At 37.1% G+C, this 26,047-nt stretch overlaps 1 protein-coding gene across 1 annotated transcript in view; it reads right to left on the bottom strand.

Annotated features, from left to right (window-relative positions):
• The window catches only part of opn5 (opsin 5), a 78,316-nt gene that overhangs the window by 40,466 nt on the left and 11,803 nt on the right, over window positions 1-26,047 (bottom strand). The window contains exon 2 of the mRNA XM_088625673.1: window positions 18,847-18,996. Coding sequence (XP_088481799.1) covers window positions 18,847-18,976 — 130 coding nt within the window. The 5' untranslated portion in view covers window positions 18,977-18,996. The remainder of the gene's footprint in view (window positions 1-18,846; window positions 18,997-26,047) is intronic.

Raw genomic sequence — 26,047 nt, 5'->3', positions numbered from 1 at the left:
CAGTGATATAACTTTTATATAAACAAGATCTACTACCTGGTTCAATTTTCAAAAACTTTATTTTGAATGAAGCGAATCCCAGGTGTAACTGAGTTCATAAACCTGATCACATACTGTAAAGCTTTCAGTGGTTTGTTTGTGTATATTCCAATCACAGCAGGGGCAGGGTGTGTGGGGAAAGGTTTAGGCTGCAACTGAATTGGGGCTCTGTATTCTTCACACCTGAAACATTTTCTCTGAAAGCATTTTCTTCCCTCTTTAGCTGATCTTTTGCAGCCTACCCATGCTGACACAGCTCCCTACGTGAATTCTAGTTCTTGACTGAGAAGGCTTTAGAAAACTTTAAAGCAGTTGTAAATATGAGGTTTACATTGGTGTTTTTATTAATTTTTTACTAAAGCATATGGAGGGGTGTCAGAGCCCCCCCACGGATAGACTGACAAAGCAATTGGGAAGTGTTATCTCTCCAGTGGTTGCAAAGGGTGCAACTGTAGCAGCCACAAATAAATAAAAAATAAACTTTGTTTTTCTCCTGATGGTAATTGTCACGTTTCACTTCCTTGCGTAACAATCATAACGTTCTCATCCAAACAAAGGTTTGATTTTTTTATTTTGAAACCGTGATCTTGACATGCAGGTGTGAAGTAGAGTTAACAGTTTCAGATTTAAAAGGTTATTAATAATATCGTCCATATCGCATTAAGATTGGTATGTTCTTACAAGAGTAATAAAGGCAATACACAACGTGTCTCGTCTATAACTTCAGTTTACAGAGAAATTCTGTCAGAGCCACACAACATTGTCTAATAATACTCTTCTTGTGTCTAATTTCCAGGGAGTAACCCTGTTATAAAAGGGAACAGTGCATTGGTCCTTGACTATGGTTAAACAGTACATACAATGTCTGGTGTAGTTTAAGCCTTCACTTTTCTGTAATCTGTACAGAACCAAGACTCATTAATGTTTTATACTAATAAACAGGGGGGCTTCAAGAACTTCCTTTGAGCTATGTTCCAGTAAATAATGTACAGTTTATCACCTTCTGCAATGCTTTTCGTTTAGCAGGATTTGTGCAGCAAGCACATTGTTAAATGGGGATGACATTACCCACATCTATATCACTGTACGACACAGGTTTGAGTCGGAGTGTCTGTTAATAAAACTGCATGATTTCTTTTTCCGTTTCAGCTAAATTATGGCAAAATAGCGTCAAATCTGCTAGAATCTCGGAGTTTAATAAGCAAGAGCATATTCTTGTTCACATAACAAGAACATTGGCATCTGGACAGTGTACATTAGTAAACAACAGAGAGAGTGACAGGCTCAATTGAAGGTGTAACCCGTCTGTCTTCACTGTTATGGTACGGTTTCAACATATGGATAAGCTGCTCTCTGGTAACTGGCAATTGCAAAAATAACTAATCTTCCCTCCTTTGTTTAACTTAAAGAATTCCACAAATAAATCCTTAATCACAAAACCATCACTTAATTTATTCAGATACACGCTATAATAGTGGTCTATTTTTATGTATTTACTATATAAGAAACAAACTGAAAGTTGATATGGCCAGCAGCCATATCACTCTGCAACTCACAACTGGCAACCAACTGAAGCCAAGCAGGTGTGAACCTGGTCAGTACCTGGATGAGAGATCTCCTGGGAAAAACTAAGGTTGCTGGTGGAAGAGGTGTTAGTGGGGCCAGCAGGGAGCACTCACCCTGCAGTTCATGTGAGTCCTAATGCCCCAGTATAGTGACAGGGACACTATACTGTAAACAGGCGCCTCCTTCGGATGAGACGTAAAACAGAGGTCCTGGTTCTCTGTGGTCATTAAAAATCCCAGGGCATTTCTCGAAAAGAGTAGGGGTGTAACTCCAGCGTCCTGGCCAAATTTCCTATTGGCCCGTACCAATCATGGCCTCCTTATAATCCCCCTCTATGAATTGGCTTCATTACTCTGCTTTCATCCCCACTGATAGCTGATGTGTGGTGAGCGTTCTGGCGCACTATGGCTGCTGTCGCATCATCCAGGTGGATGCTGCACATTGGTGGTGGTGGAGGGGAGTCCCCATTATCTGTAAAGCGGTTGGAGTGGAGTGTCCAGAAAAGCACTATGTAAGTAATTATTAATGCTCTGATCGCACTTTAAACCATTTTGTGCAGCGCCCTACATTACAGTGCTTTGTCTATTACCACTACAAGGACAATAACATTTTTTTTTTAAAGAAACTAATGTCAAAATGTTTCTGAAATGTCCCCTTGTGATGTTTTAGCTGCTTAGTTACACGATTCCATATTAATATAACTATCAAGTGGTATTAAAAAAATACAACTTTTTTTACAATTACAGAAAGTGGTGTTCTTACTACGTATTCTAAGAAAAGGATAAAACGTTATAACTTTTTATGAAGTACAGTATAAGTATATTATAACAAGCACGTTGAAACCGTAACCAAACCCAATGTAAGTTACCAAGTTAAAGACTTTGATGCATTAAATATTTATGAAAAGGCTAGAATACTGTTGGGTACGTTTTCATATTTAGCTATCACTACCATCTACTTTGCGTACATTAGATTACTGTATGTACAGTATAACATTACAGTACTGTTTTTGTTTTCTGCTACCAAAATTTACCTTTGGATTTTCTCTATGTGAAGTAAAGCTGAAAAAGGCACATCACGTTCACAAGCTACAGCATAATAACAGTTTAAAATTAATAAAAGTCTAAACAGTGTACAGCTTAAATTCTATAATTAGAAAAAGACCCTCAGCATAGACCGGGATTCGAAACCAAGTGTTTCCCGTAACAACACAAAAGCTCCACACGGGATGCACAGCTGCTCAACCACAAACTACTGCAGTATCCTTCACGCATTCTGAATGGCTGGATCTGTACAGTATTTATAATAGATAAACTTCATTCCTCCATTTAATTTGAGTTATTTTAAATAATAATATAAAATATATAAGCTACTCTATAGCTTCAAACAGATATCAAACCAGATATTTCCACCTAAGTTTCAAGATGCTTAAAGTTTTACACATATTTTATCTGGTAGATTTAAAAAAGTTGTTAAATGTTGAATAAAAACTCAGAGCCTACAGTGGCTACTAATTATACTTTCAAGAATGTTACTGTTAAAAGAATTATTAGAAATACACTTATAATAAAAAGGTACCTCTAAGGTTGAGGTAAAGACAGCTAATGTAAAACATGTTGCTAAGGGAGATGGAAAATATTCAATATATTGTTTGAATTTTGTTTTATCAAACAAAGAAGAAATCACGGCAGGTGATTTCTCTGAAAAATAATGTAGATTTTTGTTTTGTATGATGATACAATTCCATTCCATCCTGGCAGAAAAGCTGTCTATAGAGGTTAGAACTATATTCAGTCTATATATATATCAAAGTCCACAATGGCTTCCTCACCAAATTTTAAGAACTGTCTCAACAAAATGTGCAAGTGTATTGTTGTTTTTTATAATGTTACTGGTCAGCAAGATAATGTAATAACGCCACTCATATTATGCCATATTATGTATAGATCCATAGGTAATATCTGGCTGGTTAAAATAATCTTATGTGAACACTGAAACTAGAAAACAGAGGGTGTCTGAAATCCTCTTACTTCAAATACACTGTTGTACATTTTGAACAGTATCATTTGTTTCTTCACTGATGCAATTGTTATTTTAAATCTTTCAGATTTATTGTTTTGAGAAAATTGCTTTTTTGTACAGTATTACCTGGCAGGCAAGGTTCTATCAAATAATTCAGCAAAAAACGAAAGTTTACATCCATGTTCAAATGTTGAAATGCAAACTTTGTTATTACTTTGCCTGGAATATTATTAGACAAATGCACAAGAAACACCACTTATATTTTACATAAACTAAAACTTCCAAAAATAATTACAAAATTAAATCTTAACAGTATTATTCTTGATTTAACAAATGTGACCAAATTTCAAAATATAACATTAATTTGTAAGGCATATCAACATAAAATAATCAGCAAAAGTGCACGTACATCCATGCGAATTACTCACACAATGTGCGTATGCTCTAGCTCTTACGCTTGTCCTTTGCTAAAATTTTGCAAGAGACAATTTCTGGTATTGTGCCTGATTATGTCAGCTGAATTTCCTGATTCATAAACAAAGCAGTTCATTTGCTTCTGAAAAAAAAAACATGAATGATCTCTTTCATTCAGAGTTTATCATATGATGTGCATTACAAAGGCATACAAATTGTGGACTTTTGCACTCTTTGAATTTTTTCAGCAGCAGTGAAAAACATATTTTACAAAAAACATCAGTGTCCACCATCTATATTTACATTTGATTAAATACATAATGTGAACTTATTTTGTAAGTAAAATGCTTTATGTCCAAGGTTTGCAAATTCTGTTCTGTCCTCCTTATCTTGTTTCTCTTCCTCTGAACCACTAGAGGACAAAATAGTTACTTGACAGTGCTCTTTTATCTACCCTTGACACCTTTGCTCCTTTAAAAACTCGAACCATCTTCTTCTCTCGCCCTGCCCCTTGGTACAATGACCATCTGCGATCCATGAAGGCAGCCTCTCGCAAACTTGAGTGTAGGTGGCGTCTTTCAGGCCTAAATGTACATTATCAGGCTTGGAGAGATTACTTATCTGAATATAAGGTTACTATAGAGTCTGCTAGATCCACCTACTTCTCTCACATCATTGAAAATCACATCTAAACATCTTTTTCTCCACCATCAACAGACTGCTCAAGCCAAACTGCCCCACCACATTACCTGCCTCATCACAACTTTGCAACACATTATTAGATTTCTTGATTGACAACATTCGGCATCACATTCTCTTCACCACACATATAATTTCCATACCTCCTCCCTCCTCATCCAACTTCTCTGGTTCCCTTCCCTCCACCTTCTCTCTTCTTGACTCAGCATCCCTCAATAAATGAGTTACACACATGAAACCCACCACATCTATTTTAGATCCCATTCCCACCACCTTATTTCAGTCCTGTTTCTCTTCTCTCTGTCCCACTGTCCTTAATATTATACATGAATCCATGAGCACCGGCATTCTACCAACGGTCCTCAAAACTGCTGCCATTACCCCGGTGCCAAAAAAGCCTAACATGGCTCTTGACAATCTTAACATTTTTCGCCCCTTTCTTACCCTTTCTTGCTAAAATTCTAGAACGTGCTGTCACACTTCAGTTACATAACCACCTCATGACAAACAACCTTTCGGAACCCCTCCAATCTGGCTTCCATCAACTTCACAGCACAGAAACTGCCCTGGTCAAAGTCACTAACGATCTTCTAATAGCTTCTGATTCTGGTTCTCTTTCTATATTCATTCTTCTTGATCTCAGTGCTGCTTTTGACACTGTTGACCATAACATCTTACTTTCTGGTCTTGAGACTGTGTTTGGAGTTTCTGACACTGCTCTCAAATGGTTCAAATCTTACCTCACTGATCGCTGTCACTTTGTCTCTCTCAATGGGTACAGGTCTGAAATTGGTCTTGTTAAGTCTGGTGTTCCTCAGGGCTCAGTACTGGGCCCCTTGCTCTTCAGCATTTACATGTTTCCACTTGGTCAGCTTTTAAGATCACATGGCCTCAGCTTTCATTTTTATGCTGACGATACTCAAATATACATCCATACCAAACCTGACACTGATTTGGCTGTCTCTATTCTATCTAATTGCATCTCTGACATAAAAATTTGGATGACTCAAAACTTCCTTCATCTTAACTGCGACAAGACCGAAATCATGCTTATTGGCACCCCCCATCAACTTCGTAAAGCCAGTCCTGTAACCCTACCTGTAGATGGTTCCGTACTTGAGCTTCAATCAAAATTGAAAAACCTTGGGGTTATATTCGATTCTGGCTTAACATTCGACTCACATGTGCAGCATACTGTCAAAACATTTTTTTTCACCTCAGAAATACCGCTAGACTACGCCCTATGCTATCACTAACTGTGGCTGAAAAGATGATCAACACAGTAATTCTAATTGACTACTGTAATGCTCTACTCACTGGGGTATCTAAATCTACTCTGAACAAACTGCAGTATGTCCAAAATTCAGCAGCCAGAATCCTGACCAGGTCTAGTGCAAGTGTTCACATTACTCCTATCCTGGAGTCCTTGCACTGGCGTCCGGTCGAATTCCGTGTAAACTTTAAAATCCTCATGCTCACCTATAAGGCTCTGCATGGCTTGGCACCTCAGTACCTGTCTGAACTATTATCGCCCTACTCCCCACCTCGCAACCTTCCCTCTTCTAATTCTGCTCTCCTTACTGTCCCCCAAGCCCGTCTACATTGTATGGGTGACAGGGCCTTCTCCTGTTATGCCCCCAAGCTCCGGAACTCTCTTCCCAAGGATATCAGAGAGTCACCTTTTCTAAACTCCTTCAAATCCAGACTCAAAACCCTCTTCCTCAGAAAAGCCTTTGCTTAACTGGTTTCATTCTTCACCCCTCTGCTTTTCTTAGTACCACCATCCATGGTCTCCTCTTTATATTTTAATTGTGTTTTATCTTGTGTATTCTTCTTATTTATTGTTGTTGTCATCCTGTAAAGCGCTTTGAGAAGCCACCTTTAAAGGCGCTATATAAAATAAAGTTTATTATTATTATTATCATTATGTTTCTATTTAATTTCAAATGTACACTTTTCAATAGAAACATTTAAAATTAATCGGGTTTTAAGACACCAGTTTTGCTAGAACTTATGTCTTTACAATTTTAGAATTTATTTTGTGTAAGTGTATATTAAGGAGAACTCCTTTCAATAAACAAAATTGTAAGCAATACAAAAAACTGAATATATGCAATAATGTATGAGGTTTTAAATTAATTTTTTGCCTGTTACTGGATTTTTTCAATTGCATCTGAATTGATCGAATATATATACAGTATATGGAATTTCTCTTCAACATTGGAATGTTTCCAGGCATTCTAGTAGGTTAATGACTTCTGGGAAAATTGGCTTCTGGTGTGAGTATGAGAGTATTTGTGTCTGTCATGTACCCTGCAATTGACTGGCATCCTGTCCAGGGTATACCCTGCCTTGTGCCCTCTGTTTACTGGGATAGGCTGTGACAGCCGCAAGTTCATAATGTATTGGATAAACTGATTAGAGAATGGATGGAACAATTTTTTTTAATGGTAGAACATTACAGTTCCCATGTTGTTTTGACCATGCTGTTTTAAGACCACTGATGTAAATACCACTATTTAAAATATTTTGTTACTCATTGAATAAAGAACAAAATTAAATCAATAATCTCCACAGACTGTAAGGAAACTTTCTTGATTTGTTGACTTTTTAAATTTGTTTACGCAGTTATGCTGATATGTTCTATAAAACTGTTTTTCACCCCTAAATTAAGCAACTCTCTCCAAAAATCTATTTATTGTACAGCAAAAGTAACTGCTAATGAACTAATGTTTGAAATAGTTCTGTATGTATAGTGTGATACTCCAGGATGCAGGTAGCTGTAGCAGGTATCTTAAAAAAGGTGGGTCTTGGTAATACCGATATACAAAAACAGTCTTAAAATAAAAAAATTGCTAATTTATTTTCCCTCACAATTGTTTAATGAGGAAAACTAAACAAAACCCAGCTTTTATTTGAGCTCTAACTACACTTTTTCAATAACAGTCCCTTCTCTATAAAGTCAAGTAGCTAAACTGGTTACCATCATCAAAATAACCAACAATACTCTCAAGCAGAAATTCTCTTATTCCATATTAAAATGTTCAAAAATATTTTTTCAAAACTCCCACTACATGGGCCCATCTGTTGGTATAGTAATTTGGTTGCTTGCTCACTTGGTTTCTAGGTCCTCTGGTGACAAACACTACAGTGAAATCTACCAGACACATTCAGAATTCTGGAAACCTCTACTTCCTGGTTTGTGAAATGTCACCTGACCAACTATCTTTGTTCAAGTGGAAATCTGTTCTATTTCAATACTAGCTACCGTGTTAAAATTAACTTTACACACACCTGAAGAAGGCTCCACGGCCGAAACGTTGTGTTTTCTTTCTTCTTTTTTCAGCATGGAATAAACCTATTACTTGTTCCTTTAAAATTAACTTTGACTTCATTGTGTCATAGAACAAATGTAATAATTTCCAGAGATCACATAATATATCTTAAAAAGATACACTGCATTATAACAAAAGATAAACCAATTGCAGTTCTTATGGTAGCCTAATAAATCCCTTTACTCAGGTAAAGGTACAAATTAGTTCAGGTGGGTAGCTGCGTCAGCATGCGTAGGCTGCAAAAGGAACAAGTAATAGGTTTATTCCATGCTGAAAAGAGAAGAAAGAAAACACAACGTTTCAGCTGTGGAGCCTTCTTCAGGTGTGAAAAAGACAGGGCAGTAAGCAAAGGTAATGTAGCAGGAGAACAAAAGCTGGGAGAGAGGAGGGGCAGGAGGCAGGAGCAGAGGACAGAAAGAGAGTCCAATCAGGAGATGTGAAGTCAGGATAGGTGAAGTGAAGTGTGAAATGAAACCTACAGTGAATGGAGAGAATTTAGAACAAAAGTAGTCTGTTGTTAAGAGAAGGAGAAGGTGTGATCCTAGTTGCAGGATAATTTTGGTTTCTGTAGTCTTTCTGATGTATGAGTTCGGAAAACCATCTTTGAGAACACAGACAAAGAGATCAGAGTGGTCATGGCCGTCAGAGGTGAAATGAGAAACAATGGGCTTGGAGAGATCTTTAATCTTCACAGCCCTAACATGTTCTCTGAAGCAGTCTCCAAGTCTCCTTCCTGTTTCTCCAATGTAGATGGCTGGGTATTTACTGCAAGAGATACAGTAAATAAGGTTGCTGGAGGTACAAGATGCCATCAGGGTGATCCGGAATTGTCCTGAGGGGCCTTGAATGAGTGTGGTGTTAGATGTGTACTTGCAGGTGATACAGCGAGCTCTGTTGCAAGAGAAAGTTCCTGGTGAGGATGGTTGCTGAGGGCGGTCAAGGGAGCTGTGAACAAGAAGGTTACGCAGATTTGGTGGTCGGCGATATCCTAATCCCCTGCAACAGATCTCGCTGTATCACCTGCAAGTACACATCTAACACCACATTCATTCAAGGCTCTTCCTCTCTCCCAGCTTTTGTTCTCCCGCTACATTACCTTTGCTTACTGCCCTGTCTTTCTCACACCTGAAGAAGGCTCCACAGCCGAAACGTTGTGTTTTCTTTCTTCTCTTTTCAGCATGTAATAAACCTATTACCTGTTCCTAAAGGTACAAATGTGCACTTAAATTAAATCAAGTAGTTCAAGTAGGTAGCTGCGCCAGCATGCGTAGGCTGCAAATGAACAAGTAAAGGTTTATTCCATGCTGAAAAGAGAAGAAAAGAAATGCAACATTTCTGCTTTGGAGCCTTGACACCTGTAGAAGGCTCCACAGCCGAAATGTTGCGTTTCCTTTCATCTCTTTTCAGCATGGAATAAACCTTTACTTGTTCACTTAAATTAAATGTTTAACATTGTATCAAAGTAACAAAAATATTAATCTACATTACACTATAATTAAAAAAAACCTAATAGGAGTGTTGCAAAAAAATAGAAGGTATAATAGAATAAATCATATAAAGGTGGCAGTGGGAATCTCTCTTATTGCTGATTGGATGCATTTGATTATTAGATGACATCTGAGTGCTAGCTTACTCATTTGGTGTTTATGAACTGGCATGTATATATAGTATATATTACAGTATACATAACCTCCCAACAGGTTACATACAAGTAAGAAGGGAGTAGAGGGAAGCAGTCAACAAATCCAGGGACACAAAGATAGTTTTTTTAATAGTTTTAAAAAAGACTGGCTTTCGGGAGTGAGATTATTTTTAAAGAGAGTATTTCCGAAAATTCTCAGAAAGAGACTATGTTTTGAAGTCAGTAAGAAGCTTAGCTATTCAGCAGTGATTTAGCTACACTTTTATTCTGTTGTGGGTGTTGTGTTTTGGAGTGTATCCCTGCTCTGTGAATAAAGAACACTGATGTTTTTTACCTTAAGGCTGTCTGAATGTATCTGTTTTGCCTAGACACACCTATTTAAAGATAACAAATCACTCTGCACCTAGGTATGCTACAGCTGTTAAATATAATGGTACAAAATACATAGGCTATAGAAAGTGTGTCAAAATTTAGCCAGCAACTATAGGCCCTCTTTCTTCAATTACACACAAGGTAATGCAAACAATAGATAGTTCTTAATTAAGGGATCATTTGTATGGCAAAAGGATTCTAGGGAACAGTCAACATGGATATAAAAATATATGTTTTATATATTATATATAAAAATATGTTTTAACTAAGCACATTATGTAATATGTATGGTATATTAAGATTTTCAGAAGGCTTTCGATAAAGTTTGTGATAAAAAATGACCTCAAATTGCAGATGGTAGGAATTAAAAAGAAATGCATGTAACTGGATTTAAAAATGGCTAATGGATACAAATAGAAAATGGGAGTATAGATAAGGACTGAATGCACAGATTACAGTGATGTATTAGTGGAATACCAATGTGATTGGTTTTAAGATGACAGCTCTGCCTAAATTATATAAATAATCCAGAATCTGGTATAGTATGCTAGTCACATCTGCAGATAATTCTAAATTACTTTACAGGATTAGTAAAATGAAAAATGAATGACATTCAGAAGAATTTGGAATAAAATTAAAAATGGTATTATACTGTGTGAATTCAGGCCTTCTGCTACCTCTGACGTATTATTTTCTTCAAGTTTGGACTCCCTTTTACACTAATTATTTTAATCTGTCCTTTTTGGTTGTTTTATGACAACAGCCAAGGGCACGATTTAGTGGTGACATCTTTCATTTCAGTCACAAGTTGTTTGTCATAAAATGGTGATGTGATATGTGTTTTTATCAGACCTCTGCTGACACTGTGAGAAACTTACGGTATGTCTTAATGCATAAGCACAGGACAAGCAGTGGGGGTGAGAAGAAGACTCCTACACCCAGTAGTTTCTGATGAAAAAGCTCAATTAGTGTTACATCTAATACCTATCCACCTGTTCATCCTTATATTACATATACAGTATCACCTAGATTTATTCACAGCCTAGATAAAAAGAATAAATAAATATAACAGAAAGATTGGACATGTTTGCTTAAGAATTCTAAAAATGTTATGCTGTAATCTTAATAGATTTGCACAAAGCAGAGTCATAATTTGTATTTATGTATAATAGTATTTAAAGTACAGAAAATACAATGGTCACATGTATTCATAGTCCTGTACTTAGTATTTTGTCGTTTCTACTCTGGTATGGATTAGAGTGTGCTGTTTTGGCAAAATCAAGCCTCTTTTTGCGCTTTATCAATGGATTTTGTAAGACGGACAGAGGTACATAAAATTAATGCAGGCAACATTGAATAGTAATTTTTAATGCTTTGTATCCTGATGAGTCCATTTTTTGTTGGAAATCTCCAAGTGTAGCATTGATACCACTATATCACCAGCCTTAAATATCTTAATAATGGATACTACAGCGGGTAGTATTTATTATTGGACAGTAGTAGATTCAGTGTTTTGTGGCTTCTTTTATAGTGATCGCCAAAGTTCTGAAGTCAAAGACCATTTTCAAGCAATCCTCAGATAGTTCTCTAACCTTAATGAAACATGCTTTTACTGAATTTCTTCTGTTATGTGATTTTATACACTAGAAAAATAGAAAACCTTTAGAGACTATATATTTCTTGATGATGATGATAATGATAATCAGACAGGTACTGAGGTGCCAATCCATCAAATACTGTATCAAAATCAGCTCTGAATAAAATATCACCTTCAAAGATTTTGACTGAAGCTTAAGTACAGTATCATCCACAGATAGGGTTACTGCATTGGCATTACAAAGTTGATGGGGGTGCTGATAAGCATGACTTCAGCCTAGTCACAGTTTAGATGAAGGAAAGTTTGAGTCATCCATGTTTGTATGTCAGAGATGCAGTTAGAGTGAACAAAGTCAGCCACATAAGTGTCAGGTTTGGTATAGATGTAGATATGAGTATCATCAGCATAGAAATTATAATTAAGATGACCAAGTGGGAACATGTAAATGCTGAAAATTAGGGGGCCCAGTATTGACCCTTAAAGAACACCAAGCTTAACAAGTCCGCTAAATAAGCCAAGGGAAACAAAGTGACAGCGTTCAGTGAGGTAAGACTTGAGCCATTTAAGAGCAGTATCAGAAACCCCAAACACAAGAAAGTAAGATATCATGGTTAACAATTTTGAAAGCAGCACTGAGATCAAGAAGAATAAGGATAGAGAGAGAACCAGAACCAGAAACTATTAAAAGATCATTAGTGACTTTGACCAGGGCAGTTTCTGTACTGTGAATTCGTAGGAAACCAGACTGGAGGTGTTCGAAGAGGTTAAATACTGTAAGTTAATTAAGGAAGTGCTACAGGAATGTACATAGGGCCCACATGAATATATTTATCTGTAAAAAATACACAAATTGATGTTTGTGGTGAATTTGCCCAAGTGGAGTATTGCATAAGCCAGGGAGCACCTATAAAGCATTTTTAGATTTTTTGAGCAAGACCCACTTTTTTTTATTTGTGATTTGTATATATAATTTGTTAATTGCTACTTCACAGTGTCATGACTTGCAAATTATAAAGTAACATAATGTTAAAGCTATGCAAGAATGTGACTACTTTTGCAAGGCACTGTATTTTAAAGTTTTTGTAAGACTGAAACAGACACTAGTTTTTGTGAAATGTACTGTCTCAGCAGTCAGACAACAAAGGAGAAAACACTCCTTCACACCACAATATAAGGGCCGCTGGATTTATTTTCCAAGTTAAATAACAAATATAAGTTCTACACATATTTACACATTTACACATATCTAAATCTTTTCAGTTTTGTATATAAAGAACAATTAGTGTCATAAAAAATGAATGCATAAAACAGAAAGGGGTCTCAAAAATGGGATGGACTGCATACTGAAGTCTACATAACATCCTGAAATCAGGGAACCAGTTCCCTGCCATTCAAATTTTTTTTTACACAGAAGACTGACACAGCTTTGTGTTTTGAATCTGTTTTTCTAAGAAAACATTTGTCAGTCTGTCCGTGGGGGGAAGATGGACTGTCTTTCATTGGAAGACTTGCCCTATTCTACTTTGAAAATGAAGAAGCTGAGAAAAGACTTTAAAGAACCGGTTTGTTTACAAACAATGTAGACACAAAGACTCAGACTTTGTGGAGTGAAATTCAGCACAGCCAGCAGAGAGAGACTGTACGCCTGTTTCACAGTGGGTCAGCTGCATTGGTCAGCAGCTTTCCTAACCCTCGCCCTGATCACTATCACTCCTGTCCTGCCCCTCACCGCGTACCCTAGCTGGGCGCTCTTCGGCCGCAGCGCCAGGTGAATGTGCAACATTAATGTAGGGCTTTTGGGCTCACATGGGTTTGTGCCTTACACCCTGTAGTACCACTGTGTACATACAGTACGAACATGTTGTGATATTAAGAAATCTTAAAAATGTCAATATAATGCCAATAATATTTGCTATTTTAGTCTTCCAAAGAAATGTTTATTTGTTAAAAGAAAACTCATGGCGACAGCTAGGCTAGTACCTCTGACCTCAGCCTTATAAGTCAGTCACTTAAGCCATCACGCCACAGAAAGTAACATGTCAAGCAGTGTAACAGCAATACAGATATCAATGGAAAGTCTTATACTACTTTTTGTGCAACAAGACATGATTATAATTATATCGTTATTAATTTATTTAGATCCGCGATTCCATATTATACTACCTATTAATCAAATTCTAAAAGTATGCTTTTGTTTACTCGGATATCGAGCGTATTCGCAGAAAAGGTTAAAACGATACATTTTCACAACGTATATAAACGTACAGTAATATGGTTAGAAGGAGCACGTAAAAACATTTCCGAAATAACCACATGTAAGACTTTGATGCTTAAAATGTTTAGGGAGAAATGGAATACTGGTGAGTATTTTTTCTTTAAACTACCAATACCGGCAATATACAGTTTACATAATATGTTTATGTTCCTAAATTAATATCGTTTATGACCTTCGGATGCGTTATGCTCCTATTCTTTTTATGCTCAGCTACTAAAATTTCCCTTTAGTTGTAAAATTCCATATAAATATTCAATACTAAGCGGACTAAAATGTGCACAGTAAAGAGATTAAATTATCAAATCTTTTCACTACCAACCAATGCACCACGAGTGCCCCTATCGGTCATTTTGGCCAGCCAATCACGTACCGCGCGGTACGGCGCGGTACGGCGCGGTGGCTTGTGCGTAGCTGCGTGTGGTACGGGTTTGTACCGCGAACTTTGAATGGCTGCATCCGTATATTATAATTAGAATCAAGAATAACAAAGCGGTATTAAAAATACCACTGAAACTATAATAATGTGTCTGGTCATTATTGACAGTATTAATTTAATAATAATAATTTCAAGCTTCTTGTATCTTTTTCAGAGTCAATTTTTTCTTTGGTTTTCATAAGCTTAGTTTATTAAAATACATTTTTATGAGACAAATGGCATAGAGCCTGTAACCTACAGGTTTAAAGATTGCGATTCGTGAAAAATTTCACAGCTTCTATTCAAACAACATGTAGTACCTGGTTGCATTTTTAGAAACCTTAGTTTGAATAAAGTGGATCCCAGGTGCAAATGACTTCACAATGCTAGAAGGCATTATGCTATATTTTTTATGCATCAGTTGAAGCCTTTTGAACCAGGGTTCACTTTTTCTGTCTCTCCCTACTCTCTCTCACCCACTGCAATTCGGACACAGAATGGTTAAAAATAGGAACAAGTCAGACAGGCAAAGGGAAGGGGGAGTGGTGAAACTGTTATATGTCCTGGATAAAGCAGTTAGAAAATAGGTTGATTTACACTTATGAAAAAATTTACAATTTTAATGCAATATTTTGAAGATATTATTCATAATAAATGACCTTGGACGTTCTGTAAACTGAAGATTCATAAAGGGGACATGTTGTGTCTTTTCTTTCCAGCTTGGAATTAACTTTTACCTACTAGTATATTCCATTGCAGCTACTTTATGTAACACAGCTCCGTATTTCTCACAAAGGCTAGGACTGTCAACACCCCGATGTGTAATGTTATGTAGAATAGACAGTTCTGGGGGATGGGAATGAATTTTCAGTAGCATGCACTGTTGTCATTGTTGCTGTTTAACATAAGGCAGCCAGCAATCAAATGTCCTGTTTTTTCTAAACACTCGTTTTTCCATACTGTAGTTTTAAAACTAAAAAAAATGCAAATAGTGCGGTATTGTGTATTTTTAAAGCCACTACAGTATAGCTTGTTGGAAATACATTTATTTGTACTGCATCAAAGCTTAACTCGTTCAGAGCATCCTACATTACAAACTCTGAGCGTTTCATTGTCAATTGCAACAGTATCAACAGCAATGTAGTTAAAAGGAACATGTCAAAATGTTTCCAAAATAATCACAAGTGAAAAAGTTGAGGGATTCGATAATAATAGAGAAATCATAACAATAATCATGCAATCCAACTAAAAAAAGGACACTTAAATCAACATGAAAAGACTGTATATAAATCAATCAAAAACACTTTTCATGCACGAAAAACGGGTGGTTAGAGTCTCTGTGTAAGCTGGAAGTTCTTTTTACTTCTTAATTAAACATTTTAAACACATTTTAATTTTGTAAATTCAACACGCATTCCATACAGAAATAAAATAATGTATTCTACAGGTAAAAAATAGCGCACCATCCACTAAACGTCCACCACTGCCCAATGATATAACTTTAATATATACAAGATCTACCACCTTGCAATTAAAAAAAAAAGTATTTTGAATTAATCGAATCCCAGGTGTGAGTTCATAAAGCCAGAATTGTGTACTATCCCTACGTCTGCGAAACACCTGATCATCTACAATAAAGCTTTTAGTGCTGTGTTTGTGTATATTCCAATTGCAGCGGGGGCAGGGTGTGCGGGTAAAGGTTTAGGCTGCAATTGAATTGGTGCTCTATTGTTCACACCTGAAAAATTGTTTTCTCTGAAAGCATTATCTTCCCTCTTTAGCCGATCTTTTGCTGCCTATTCATGCATACACAGCTCCCTACGTGAATTCTCGTTCTTGACTGAGAAAGCTTTAGAGAAGTTTACATTTTTATTTTCAACAAATTGTAAATATGACGTTTACATTGGCGTTTTTATAAATTTTTCACTTAAGCGTACAGAGGAGTGTCAGCAGTCAAGGAGAGCTCCCCCCCTTCCCTACTTCAAATTTTGAAGTGTTAACTATCCAGCCATTGCAAGCCACTGCAGCACCCACAAAGAATTATTTTTTTCTCCTGATGGTAACTGTAACAAATTGTCATGTTTCACATCCCTGCGAAACAATCATGACGTTCTCATCCAATCAAAGGTTTGATGTTTTTTTTTATTTTGAAACCGTGATCTTGACATGCAGGTGTGAAGTAGAGTTAACAGCTTCAGATTTAAAAGGTTATTATCTTTTGTGTTGCATTAACATTGGAATGTTCTTACAAGTGTAAAGAGAGGCAATACACATGTCTCCTCTATAATTCTTCAGTTTACAGAGAAATTCCACCAGAGCCACACAACATTGTCCAATAATACTCTTCTTGTGTCTAATTTGTAGTTTAGCAGGATTTGCACGATAAGCACACTGTTTAATGCGGATGACATTGCCCATGTCTATATCCATGTACAACACAGGTTTGAGTAGTGTGTTAATAAAACAGAGCACCTTCCAATACATATAACTATTGCATGATTTATTTATCCATTTCACCTAAATGAGGGGAATTAAATCAGACAGAATCACGGAGTGCCAATTGTAAAAATAACTCTTCTTCCCTCCTTTATTTAACTTAAAGAATTTTGCGAAGAAATCCTTAATTACAATACCATCACTTAATTTATCCAGATACATAAATTCACGCCAGAGCCAACAACAAGCTATAATAGTGGACTATTTTTATATATTTGGTTATGTAAGAAACAGTAATTCTCTGATCAGGGTTTGAACCACCTGGATGCAGCGCACTACATGACAGTCCGTTGCCTATTACCACTATAAGCACAATAATATATATATTTTTTAAAACGAATGTCAATTATTTCCAAATTGTCCCTTTGTGATATTTTAGCTGCTTAGTTACATGACTCCATATTAATATTACTATCAAGAGGTATTAAATCAGTACAACTTTTGTGAAATTCACGTATTTTAAACGTTTAATTAAAAAGTGTTTTTTAACTATCTAAACCATTTTTACAGTTTTTAAAGTGTTGCAATGTTTGAATAAGGCAGGAACACGTCATTGTATCTTATTTTTTATTTAATTTTAAAAAATAAAAAAAATAATTTGCCCATTGTGTTGATAGGTTGTTCTCCGATTACTGCAATTGTAAAAAAATTAAGCATTTTCCCCTCCCTTGTTTAACTTAAAGATTTACATTAAGAAATGCTTAAACACAAAACCATCACACAAAATACACACCCCGGAACCAATTTTGCCAGACACAACCTCCCAGAGCAAATCAGGCGCCTGGGCTGTGGTCTCCTTTAGCCCAGCCAGCTGGTTCCCTGTTGAATGATGCAGACAGACCTGGTTCAATCCCATGCGGTGTACTACTGTATATAGTGCAGGTTTTTTTTTTCAAATTCCAGGTTATATTGGTGGCTGATTACTGGCTGCTAACATTTGGATTAAGACAAAATATAGATTTTCTCAATTCTGGTGTAAACCTGAAAGAGACCCATCATGTTCACAATAAGCTATAATACTGGACTATTTTCATGCATTCGGCTCTGATCGGGCTTTGAACGACCTGGGTTCAGCTCGCTACATTACTGTGCTCATTGCCATCACAAGAACAATAGAAGTTTTTTTTTAAAGAAACGAATGTCAAAATGTTTCCAAAACGTCCACTTGTGATACTTTAGCTGCTTAGTTACACAATTCCATATTAATATAACTATCAAGTGATGTTAAATCACCACATTGTATCTTTTTACAATAACAGCAAGTGGTGTTCTTACTGCGTATTCTTAGAAAAGGATAAAACATTATAACTTTTCATGAAGGACAGAATATAAGCTTAATAATGTTAGAACAAGCACATTAAAACCAGAACCCATTTAAGTTACCAAGTTAAAGAGTTTGATGCATAAAATATTTATGCATAATTAAAATATTTATGATGAAGGTGGAAGGTTGTGTACTTTTGTCCAACAGAGCAGTCTTGCTTTTATAAAATATACCATCTTAAAATATTTAATGATTAACATGCTTTAATACACAGTTTAAAATTATTAAAAATTTAAAGAGTATACAACTTAAATTCTTAATTGTAAAAAGATTGTCCCTCAGCAGTGACCGGGATTCAAAACCGGGTGTTTTCTGGTGAACCCTGTACATGAGACATTAAACTTTATTAGCTCCACCTGCCAGTTTTACAAGGTGCTTCTGTATACTATTATCATATTTCAATTTGCATGTGGTATGATGCGCCACGTCCTCCACGGTTTGATGCAGCGTACTCCGCGCTGGATCTGTATTTAATATTATATTTAGTACATTTATTATATTTAGCATTGTCCTCTCTGTGTTCACAAACACATGTGAAATCGTGTCTCTGAATGCTGATTCAGAAACTACAAACATGTTCAACACAGAAACATTTCTGAAACATACATCAACATTAGTATGTGTTTGCCATGTTTTAAACAGCCTCTTACCTACAATGCAGATGTAGAATGCAGCTACAAAATCTGCTTCCTTTGATAGTTTTGAGGCAAAAGGATCACCACTTAGAAGATAATGAGGAACATAACCATTATGTGATGTTCCATTGTCCGTCTGTGCCATGCTTATGTTTAAACCACTGCCTATAGGGGGAAAAAACAGAAATTATATTCACATCCCAGAAAAGAGATTTTAGTTTTTAACTTTCAGAAGAACTTGACACCCAAAGAAGGCTCCACAGCTGAAACATTGTGTTTCCTTTCTTCTCTTTTCAGCATGGAATAAACCTTTACTTGTTTCTTTGCAGCCTACGTATGCTGACGCTACCGACCTGAACTAAACATTAAAGAGCCCTCACAAGTACATTAGTTGTTCAGAATATTTGCACAGAAAGAAAGATGATGTTGCCTTAATACAGTAATAATACAGAAGGAGAGGTGCTTTGGATATATTTCACCATAACTTCCTACACTTTGTTTTAGGTGTAGGTGAAACAAGTTAAACAAGAAAGATTTTCTTTCTGTGTATATCCCACTACATTTTGGGATCCTTACTTTTGAGACTCCTCAGCAATGTTTTGTGAATATTCTATTTTAAAGTACATGTGTAAATTGCTCACCAGATTTGAATAAATTCTGTATTCCTTTCCTTGTACAATAAATTACATAGTTCTGCTATTCCATGATGATAACAAATGTAAACAGTTCCGCTGAGGACTGATTATACTTGGCCTGCAAGCAAAGTCATTGTCTGTCTACTGCAACCTGGTGTTTCTGAAGTAGTTTAACAGGCATTGACAAAACAGTCATGTAGATGATTTTTCCATAATGAGGTTTTGTTATTGGCAATGTGTTTAGATGTGGTACACTAGTTTATGGTCTGTCATTAAAGGATTGTGTATGTGTGTAATATCACATCATGAAATGTATCCGTGAACTTGTTTTTATTATTCATAATTATAACCTCCCTTATTCAATTCCTCACAAATATCTCAAATATGTTACAATATTTGGATTTAAAATGACAATTTAACTACTAATAATGGAATTTTAGAGGATTCAGGAAACCTTATATGGATCAGACAGGTATATGATCATAAATATATAAATGTGGTATTGTAAAAAATCAAATGCTCCTCAGTACATACAGTGGTGTGAAAAAGTGTTTGTCCCCTTCCTGATTTCTTATTTTTTTGCATGTTTGTCACACTGAAATGTTTCAGATCATCAAACAAATTGAAATATTAGACAAAGATAACACAAGTAAACACAAAATGCAGTTTTTAAATGAAGGTTTTTATTATTAAGGGAAAAACAAAATCCAAACCTACATGGCCCTGTGTGAAAAAGTGATTGCCCCCCCCTGTTAAAACATAAATCAACTGTGGTTTATCACATCTTTGGAAAGCTGAGTTCAATTTCTCTAGCCACACCCAGGCCTGATTACTGCCACACCTGTTCTCAATCAAGAAATCACTTAAATAGGACCTGCCTGACAAAGTGAAGTAGACCAAAAGATCCTCAAAAGCTAGACATCATGCTGCGATCCAAACAAATTCAGGAACAAATGAGAAACAGAGTAATTGAGATTTATCAGTCTGGAAAAGGTTATAAAGCCATTTCTAAAGCTTCGGGACTCCAGCGAACCACAGTGAGAGCCATTATCCACAAATAGCGAAAACATGGAACAGTGGTGAACCTTCCCAGGAGTGGCTGGCCGACCAAAATTACCCCAAGAGCGCAGCGATGACTCATCCAAGAGGTCACAAAAAACCCCACAACATCATCCAAAGAACTGCAGGCTTCACTTTCCTCAGTTAAGGTCAGTGTTCATGACTCCACCATAAGAAAGAGACTGGGCAAAAATGGGCAAAAAGAGTTCCAAGACGAAAACCACTGCTGAGCAAAAAGAACATAAAGGCTCGTCTCAGTTTTGCCAGAAAACATCTTGATGATCCCCAAGACTTTTGGGGAAAATACTCTGTGGACTGACGAGACAAAAGTTGAACTTTTTGGAAGGTGTGTGTCCTATTACATCTGGCGTAAAATTAACACAGCATTTCAGAAAAGGAACATCATACCAACAGTAAAATATGGTGGTGGTAGTGTGATGGTCTTGGGCTGTTTTGCTGCTTTAGGACCTGGAAGACTTGCTGTGGTAAATGGAACCATGAATTCTGCTGTCTACCAAAAAATCCTGAAGGAGAATGTCCGGCCATCTGTTCGTGACCTCAAGCTGAAGTGCACTTGGGTTCTGCAGCAGGAAAATGATCCAAAACACACCAGCAAGTCCACCTCTGAATGGCTTAAGAGAAACAAAATGAAGACTTTGGAGTGGCCTAGTCAAAGTCCTGACCTGAATCCGATTGAGATGTTGTGGCATGACCTTAAAAAAGCGGTTAAGGCTCGAAAACCCTCCAATGTGGCTGAATTACAACAATTCTGAGTGGGCCATTACAACAAAGATGAGTGGGCCAAAATTCCTCCACAGCGCTGTAAAAGACTCATTGCCAGTTATCGCAAACGCTTGATTGCGGTTGTTGCTGCTAAGGGTGGCCCAACCAGTTATTAGGTTTAGGGGGCAATCACTTTTTCACACAGGGCCGTGTAGTTTTGGATTTTTTTTTCCCTTAATAATAAAAACCTTCATTTAAAAACTGCATTTTGTGTTTACTTGTGTTATCTTTGTCTAATATTTCAATTTGTTTGATGATCTGAAACATTTCAATGTGACAAACATGCAAAAAAATAAGAAATCAGGAAGGGGGCAAACACTTTCACACCACTGTATATATGACCAATATTACTGGAAAAAAATATCTCTTATGGTAATGAATTGTATTGGCGATCATGGAATATGTACAGTGCATAATATGTGGCAATCTAAAAGTTTTCGAACTGAGGACAATTAAGGGGCAAGTTTAGGTAGCCTAGATTTACCAAGTGCAAAGTAGAATTGATAATAGGCCGCCATATAGTAAATGTAACTATCTGCAAGATTGTGGAAGCTTTATTATTCCTGAAGTACATTTTGATAATAGTTTTTGGAGGTGGAAGACCAACTTTGCTTATTTAGTACTGATCACAATTGCTATAACATAAACTGCCTCAGTCCAAAATATTTGAAAAACCATTTTACTTTCATTTTGAATGTGGATATCTCTAAACTAAGATTATCTATTATTGTATTAATGCAAAGGGCAAATACAAGAAAGATCCATATCTTCCTATATTGCTTTAACAACATAAATGTGCTTTTAAACCTCACAGTCTGTTTATTTTATCTATAACAAATGGCTATAAATCAGATATTGTGTTAAATTAAATGAAATTCTGGTAAATTGTATCCCAATATTCAAACCACTTACAAATGTTGACTCAAATGGTGATTCAACGTTTATTTTACATAATCATTACTACATTTATTATTAATATTAATAAAGTACACATTATTTTTATATTTATTAGAGAGAGAGTCTTTTTTATCCCCAAGAGGCAATTTCTTAGAGAAAGTGCAGCTTGTACATTGGCCAGGATACGAACCTGGGCCTCATGCACGGTAGGTGAGAATTCTCCTACTGAACAGCCAATGTGTCACAATGATTGGATGACTGAATTTGTGGGTTACTGGAAAAAGTAGTTTCTAACTTGTTTAGTGCCATGAGCTACATTAAAAACTACAAGCGCTGTTAAGGGGTGGATTTAAAAAAACGCTGAATGAACATTGCTAAGTAATACAGCAGAAAACAGCATATTATAAATTAAAAAAAAACATTTTGTCATAATTATCGTAGCATTGTGCTGAAAGTATGGTTTCTGCTGCATAAAGAGAATCTCTGCAGCTCACAGAACCTTTACAAAACTGGGAAAGTTTGCGCTTGGCCATTCTGGATTAATAACTAAACAGAGTTTATTATTTTCTTTAACTTGCCTATTTTTATTAATTTCAGTACCGTTTACTTAAAAACAATAGCATCAGAGAGCACTATGGATATAGGCACTGTAGACAGTACTCCAAAACATACAGCAATGGATAAACTGGGTAAAAAAGCTAGCAGAATTTGCTTTAAATCCATTAGAGGTGGTTTGGCACTAGCCTAAAGACTACATTTGAAAGACAGTGAAACCGACCGCAAAGTTAGAACTCATCACGGCAATGTGCAAGATCTGGGACGAAGAGCTGACCTTACAAATGTGCAATAATTAACATATTCTTCCTAATACTCTTACAACACGGGGGAGGGGGGAGGCATTTCGGAAAGTAAGTCCATAAATGTTTAACATTTATGTTGGACATTTGTTTATTGATGCTGCTCCGGTTTTATTTTATTCAAACCACTGATGTTTAAAAAACTGTTATTTGTGAAGTTTTTTTCACATATGTTATTTTAATCATATATATTACCCAATTGCAATTTTAGTAACCTTAGCTTTTTGTTTATGCACAATTATGCATATTCTAAAATGTGGTGTAACTGCTGTGTACATGAGTTCATACTGCGAGGATTATTCTTCAATAGTTATTTATTAAAATACCTGCATATGACCATATACAACAGAATACCACAAACTCAAAATAGGTTAATATGCATAGTCTGATTATAGGATTCAACCTTCCTTTGATTAAAATAAACCCTTCATATACTGCAGAATAGATTCAGCTACAATACAACTTACAGTATGTAACCAACAAATTTATTCAAACCAGTACTCAAAACTTAATTTAATCTGGCCTATTTTTTACATAATTATCTATATATGCATATTTCTAATAATCAAAATCTAAAATTAAATTATGTTTTCCAATTACTATTGAAGAAAGATGTGAAGACGGGGGTTTGAATTTAATCCTTTCTGTATGAGGTTTAGACTTCTAAGCTGGGGTTTATGGCAGGAAAGGGGGTTAACTGATAAGGATTGCAGATGCAAGCTAGGAACCCCCCTGGGTGTAATCTTAAACTGACCATTTGGCCAGGACATCGTAAACTGGCCAAATACCATGAACCCCCCTCTTTACCATCAGACCGAGTGACGTCAGAAACGGAGAAGAAGACACTATATAACCCAAAAGTTTGTACCAGTACGGGGAACAATACTTCGGTTGTGTTGTTTCTTGCGGGAAACAAGACTTCGGCTTTATTGTTCCTTGCATGCAATAGACTCATCTGTTTTACTTCAACCTTATTTCTTCTGTTACAACAAATTTGGCATAGTCGGCAGAATGCTCCAGAAGGCGCAGAACTTCCCATCGGCAGGAGAGACGATCAGCGCTCACATTACTAAGAGGTAAGGACTCCTCTTTTTAAAAAAAAAAGTCCCGACTCTCTCTGACCGATTGGGAAGTCTCTGCTCCCTGCGAGAATCGCCCGAGATGACGGAGTAAACGTGAGTTCCCGAATTCCTCTGGCCCGGGGAAGACACCGGTGTATGTAATGGGTTGTTTGCTGTAAGCCCAGAATTTGGTCTGGCAGGTGGTCCGCGGTATTGTGTACAGGCGTTCGAAGCTGGTGCATGCCTTAATTGCGCGTGGAGTTTTTTAACCGGTTTTGGACCCTTACCGCGAAGTTCAGGACTGGTGTGGGCCTTAATTGCGCCCGGAGTTCTGAAGGTCAGAACTGGTTTGGGCCTTAATTGCGCCCGGAGTTCTGAGGCTCAGGATCAGTGTGGGCCTTAATTGCGCCCGGGGTTCTAGAGCAAGTGGTGCATTAAATGCACGTAATTCAGGACTGCTGTGGGCCTTAATTGCGCCCGGAGTTCTGAGGCTCGGGATCGTTGTGGGCCTTAATTGCGCCCGGGGTTCTGGAGCTGAGTGGTGCATTAAATGCACGTATAATCCAGGATTGGTGTGGGCCTTAATTGCGCCCGGGGTCCTGAGATTAGCTACGCCTTGATCGTGCACGGATTGGCGTGGCGTGATTTTTTGTTTTAAAGGAAACAGGAGTAGAAGAGATATATATGTATGTATGTATGTTTTTGGTGTTTTCCTTGTTTGTGAAATACATATACACACGCACGACACTAACATAAACACACCTCATAATAAAAGAGCAAAGCATTAAGTAGCAGGATTTAAAGGACGTTGAGAATCGCCCTGATTGAGCTCAGTGCGTAAGTCCACCCCGGGGCAAAAGCAGCGATGCTGGCGTTCTGGGGATGGTGAATTACTGATCAAGAAAGGGGGTTTTCGAGGTCTCTTTCCTTACCTATGAACAGTGTGGTGTAAGTCCTCTCTAAAGTCTCTGAGAGGCATTTAGATCTGGAGGTAACAGACGCCCTTGGCTGAATGAGTGCAGAAATGCACAGGTTTTTCAAGTGAAAGCATCCCCTTACTGTATGAGCTGTTACCTCACACACGACAAAAGTGAGACCGAACATGTGTGCTAACTGATGGTTTGAGAAAGTGGTGGAAGGGTCCGTTTATATATCGGAAAAGTGTAAGTTGACGAAAAAAAAAGGAGAAAAATATGCGAAAAGTTGAGTTTGTCAGAGGGAGTCTGGGGCGAAGACGCCTGTAAAGAAAGCATATGAGTATTGATTGGCAAAAGCACAAGCATGTAGCTCCCACCCTGGTGCACGGCCGGCACCAGTGGTGGCAGATACATGAGGAAAAAAAAAAAGAAATTGGGATGTGACTTAAAAGTGTGTTTACGGGGAAAACAAAAACCGGAAGAAAAGATACTCGCTACGAAAGAGTATAAACAAAAGCTAAAAGAGGCAGTGCAGGAGAATCAGAAACTAAAAGAAGAATTAGTTCCTGGTCGCACTGCACTAGTTAATGTGTTATATCCTGCTCTCCCATAGGGGAACAGACAGGCAGGAAATGAAAATAATTGGGATCAATTCCCACAGTGACCATATGGAGACGAGGGGTCTGAGTGGGATGACACCTGGTACGAGTGTGATAGAGATGGAACAGGAACTCCCTTCTTAAACAGAGGGCGCCCGCAGACCTGTACTCTCACCCTAAGTGGGAGAGGGCCTGATGTAGCGGGGGCTGGCGCTGTTGATGACAGCGTCACTCTAACTGTCTCGCACCCCGTCGAGGGGGTCTGCACTCGCACCTACCTTCCCTGATTCCCCCATACGATCAAATCCAAAACCGGAAGATATTGACCGGTGGGCTAAAGTACCGCACCCGAAATTAGAAATGCAGCGAATCTGGAATGCGCTTCAGGAATTAAAAGGATTAATGTAG

This window comes from Lepisosteus platostomus, chromosome 3 (assembly GCF_059453375.1).
Source record: "Lepisosteus platostomus isolate fLepPlt1 chromosome 3, fLepPlt1.hap1, whole genome shotgun sequence".
NCBI classification, from domain to species: Eukaryota; Metazoa; Chordata; class Actinopteri; order Semionotiformes; family Lepisosteidae; genus Lepisosteus; species Lepisosteus platostomus.
The sequence above is the reverse complement of the archived record's forward strand: the minus strand, read 5'-3'. Positions and strand labels throughout refer to the sequence as shown.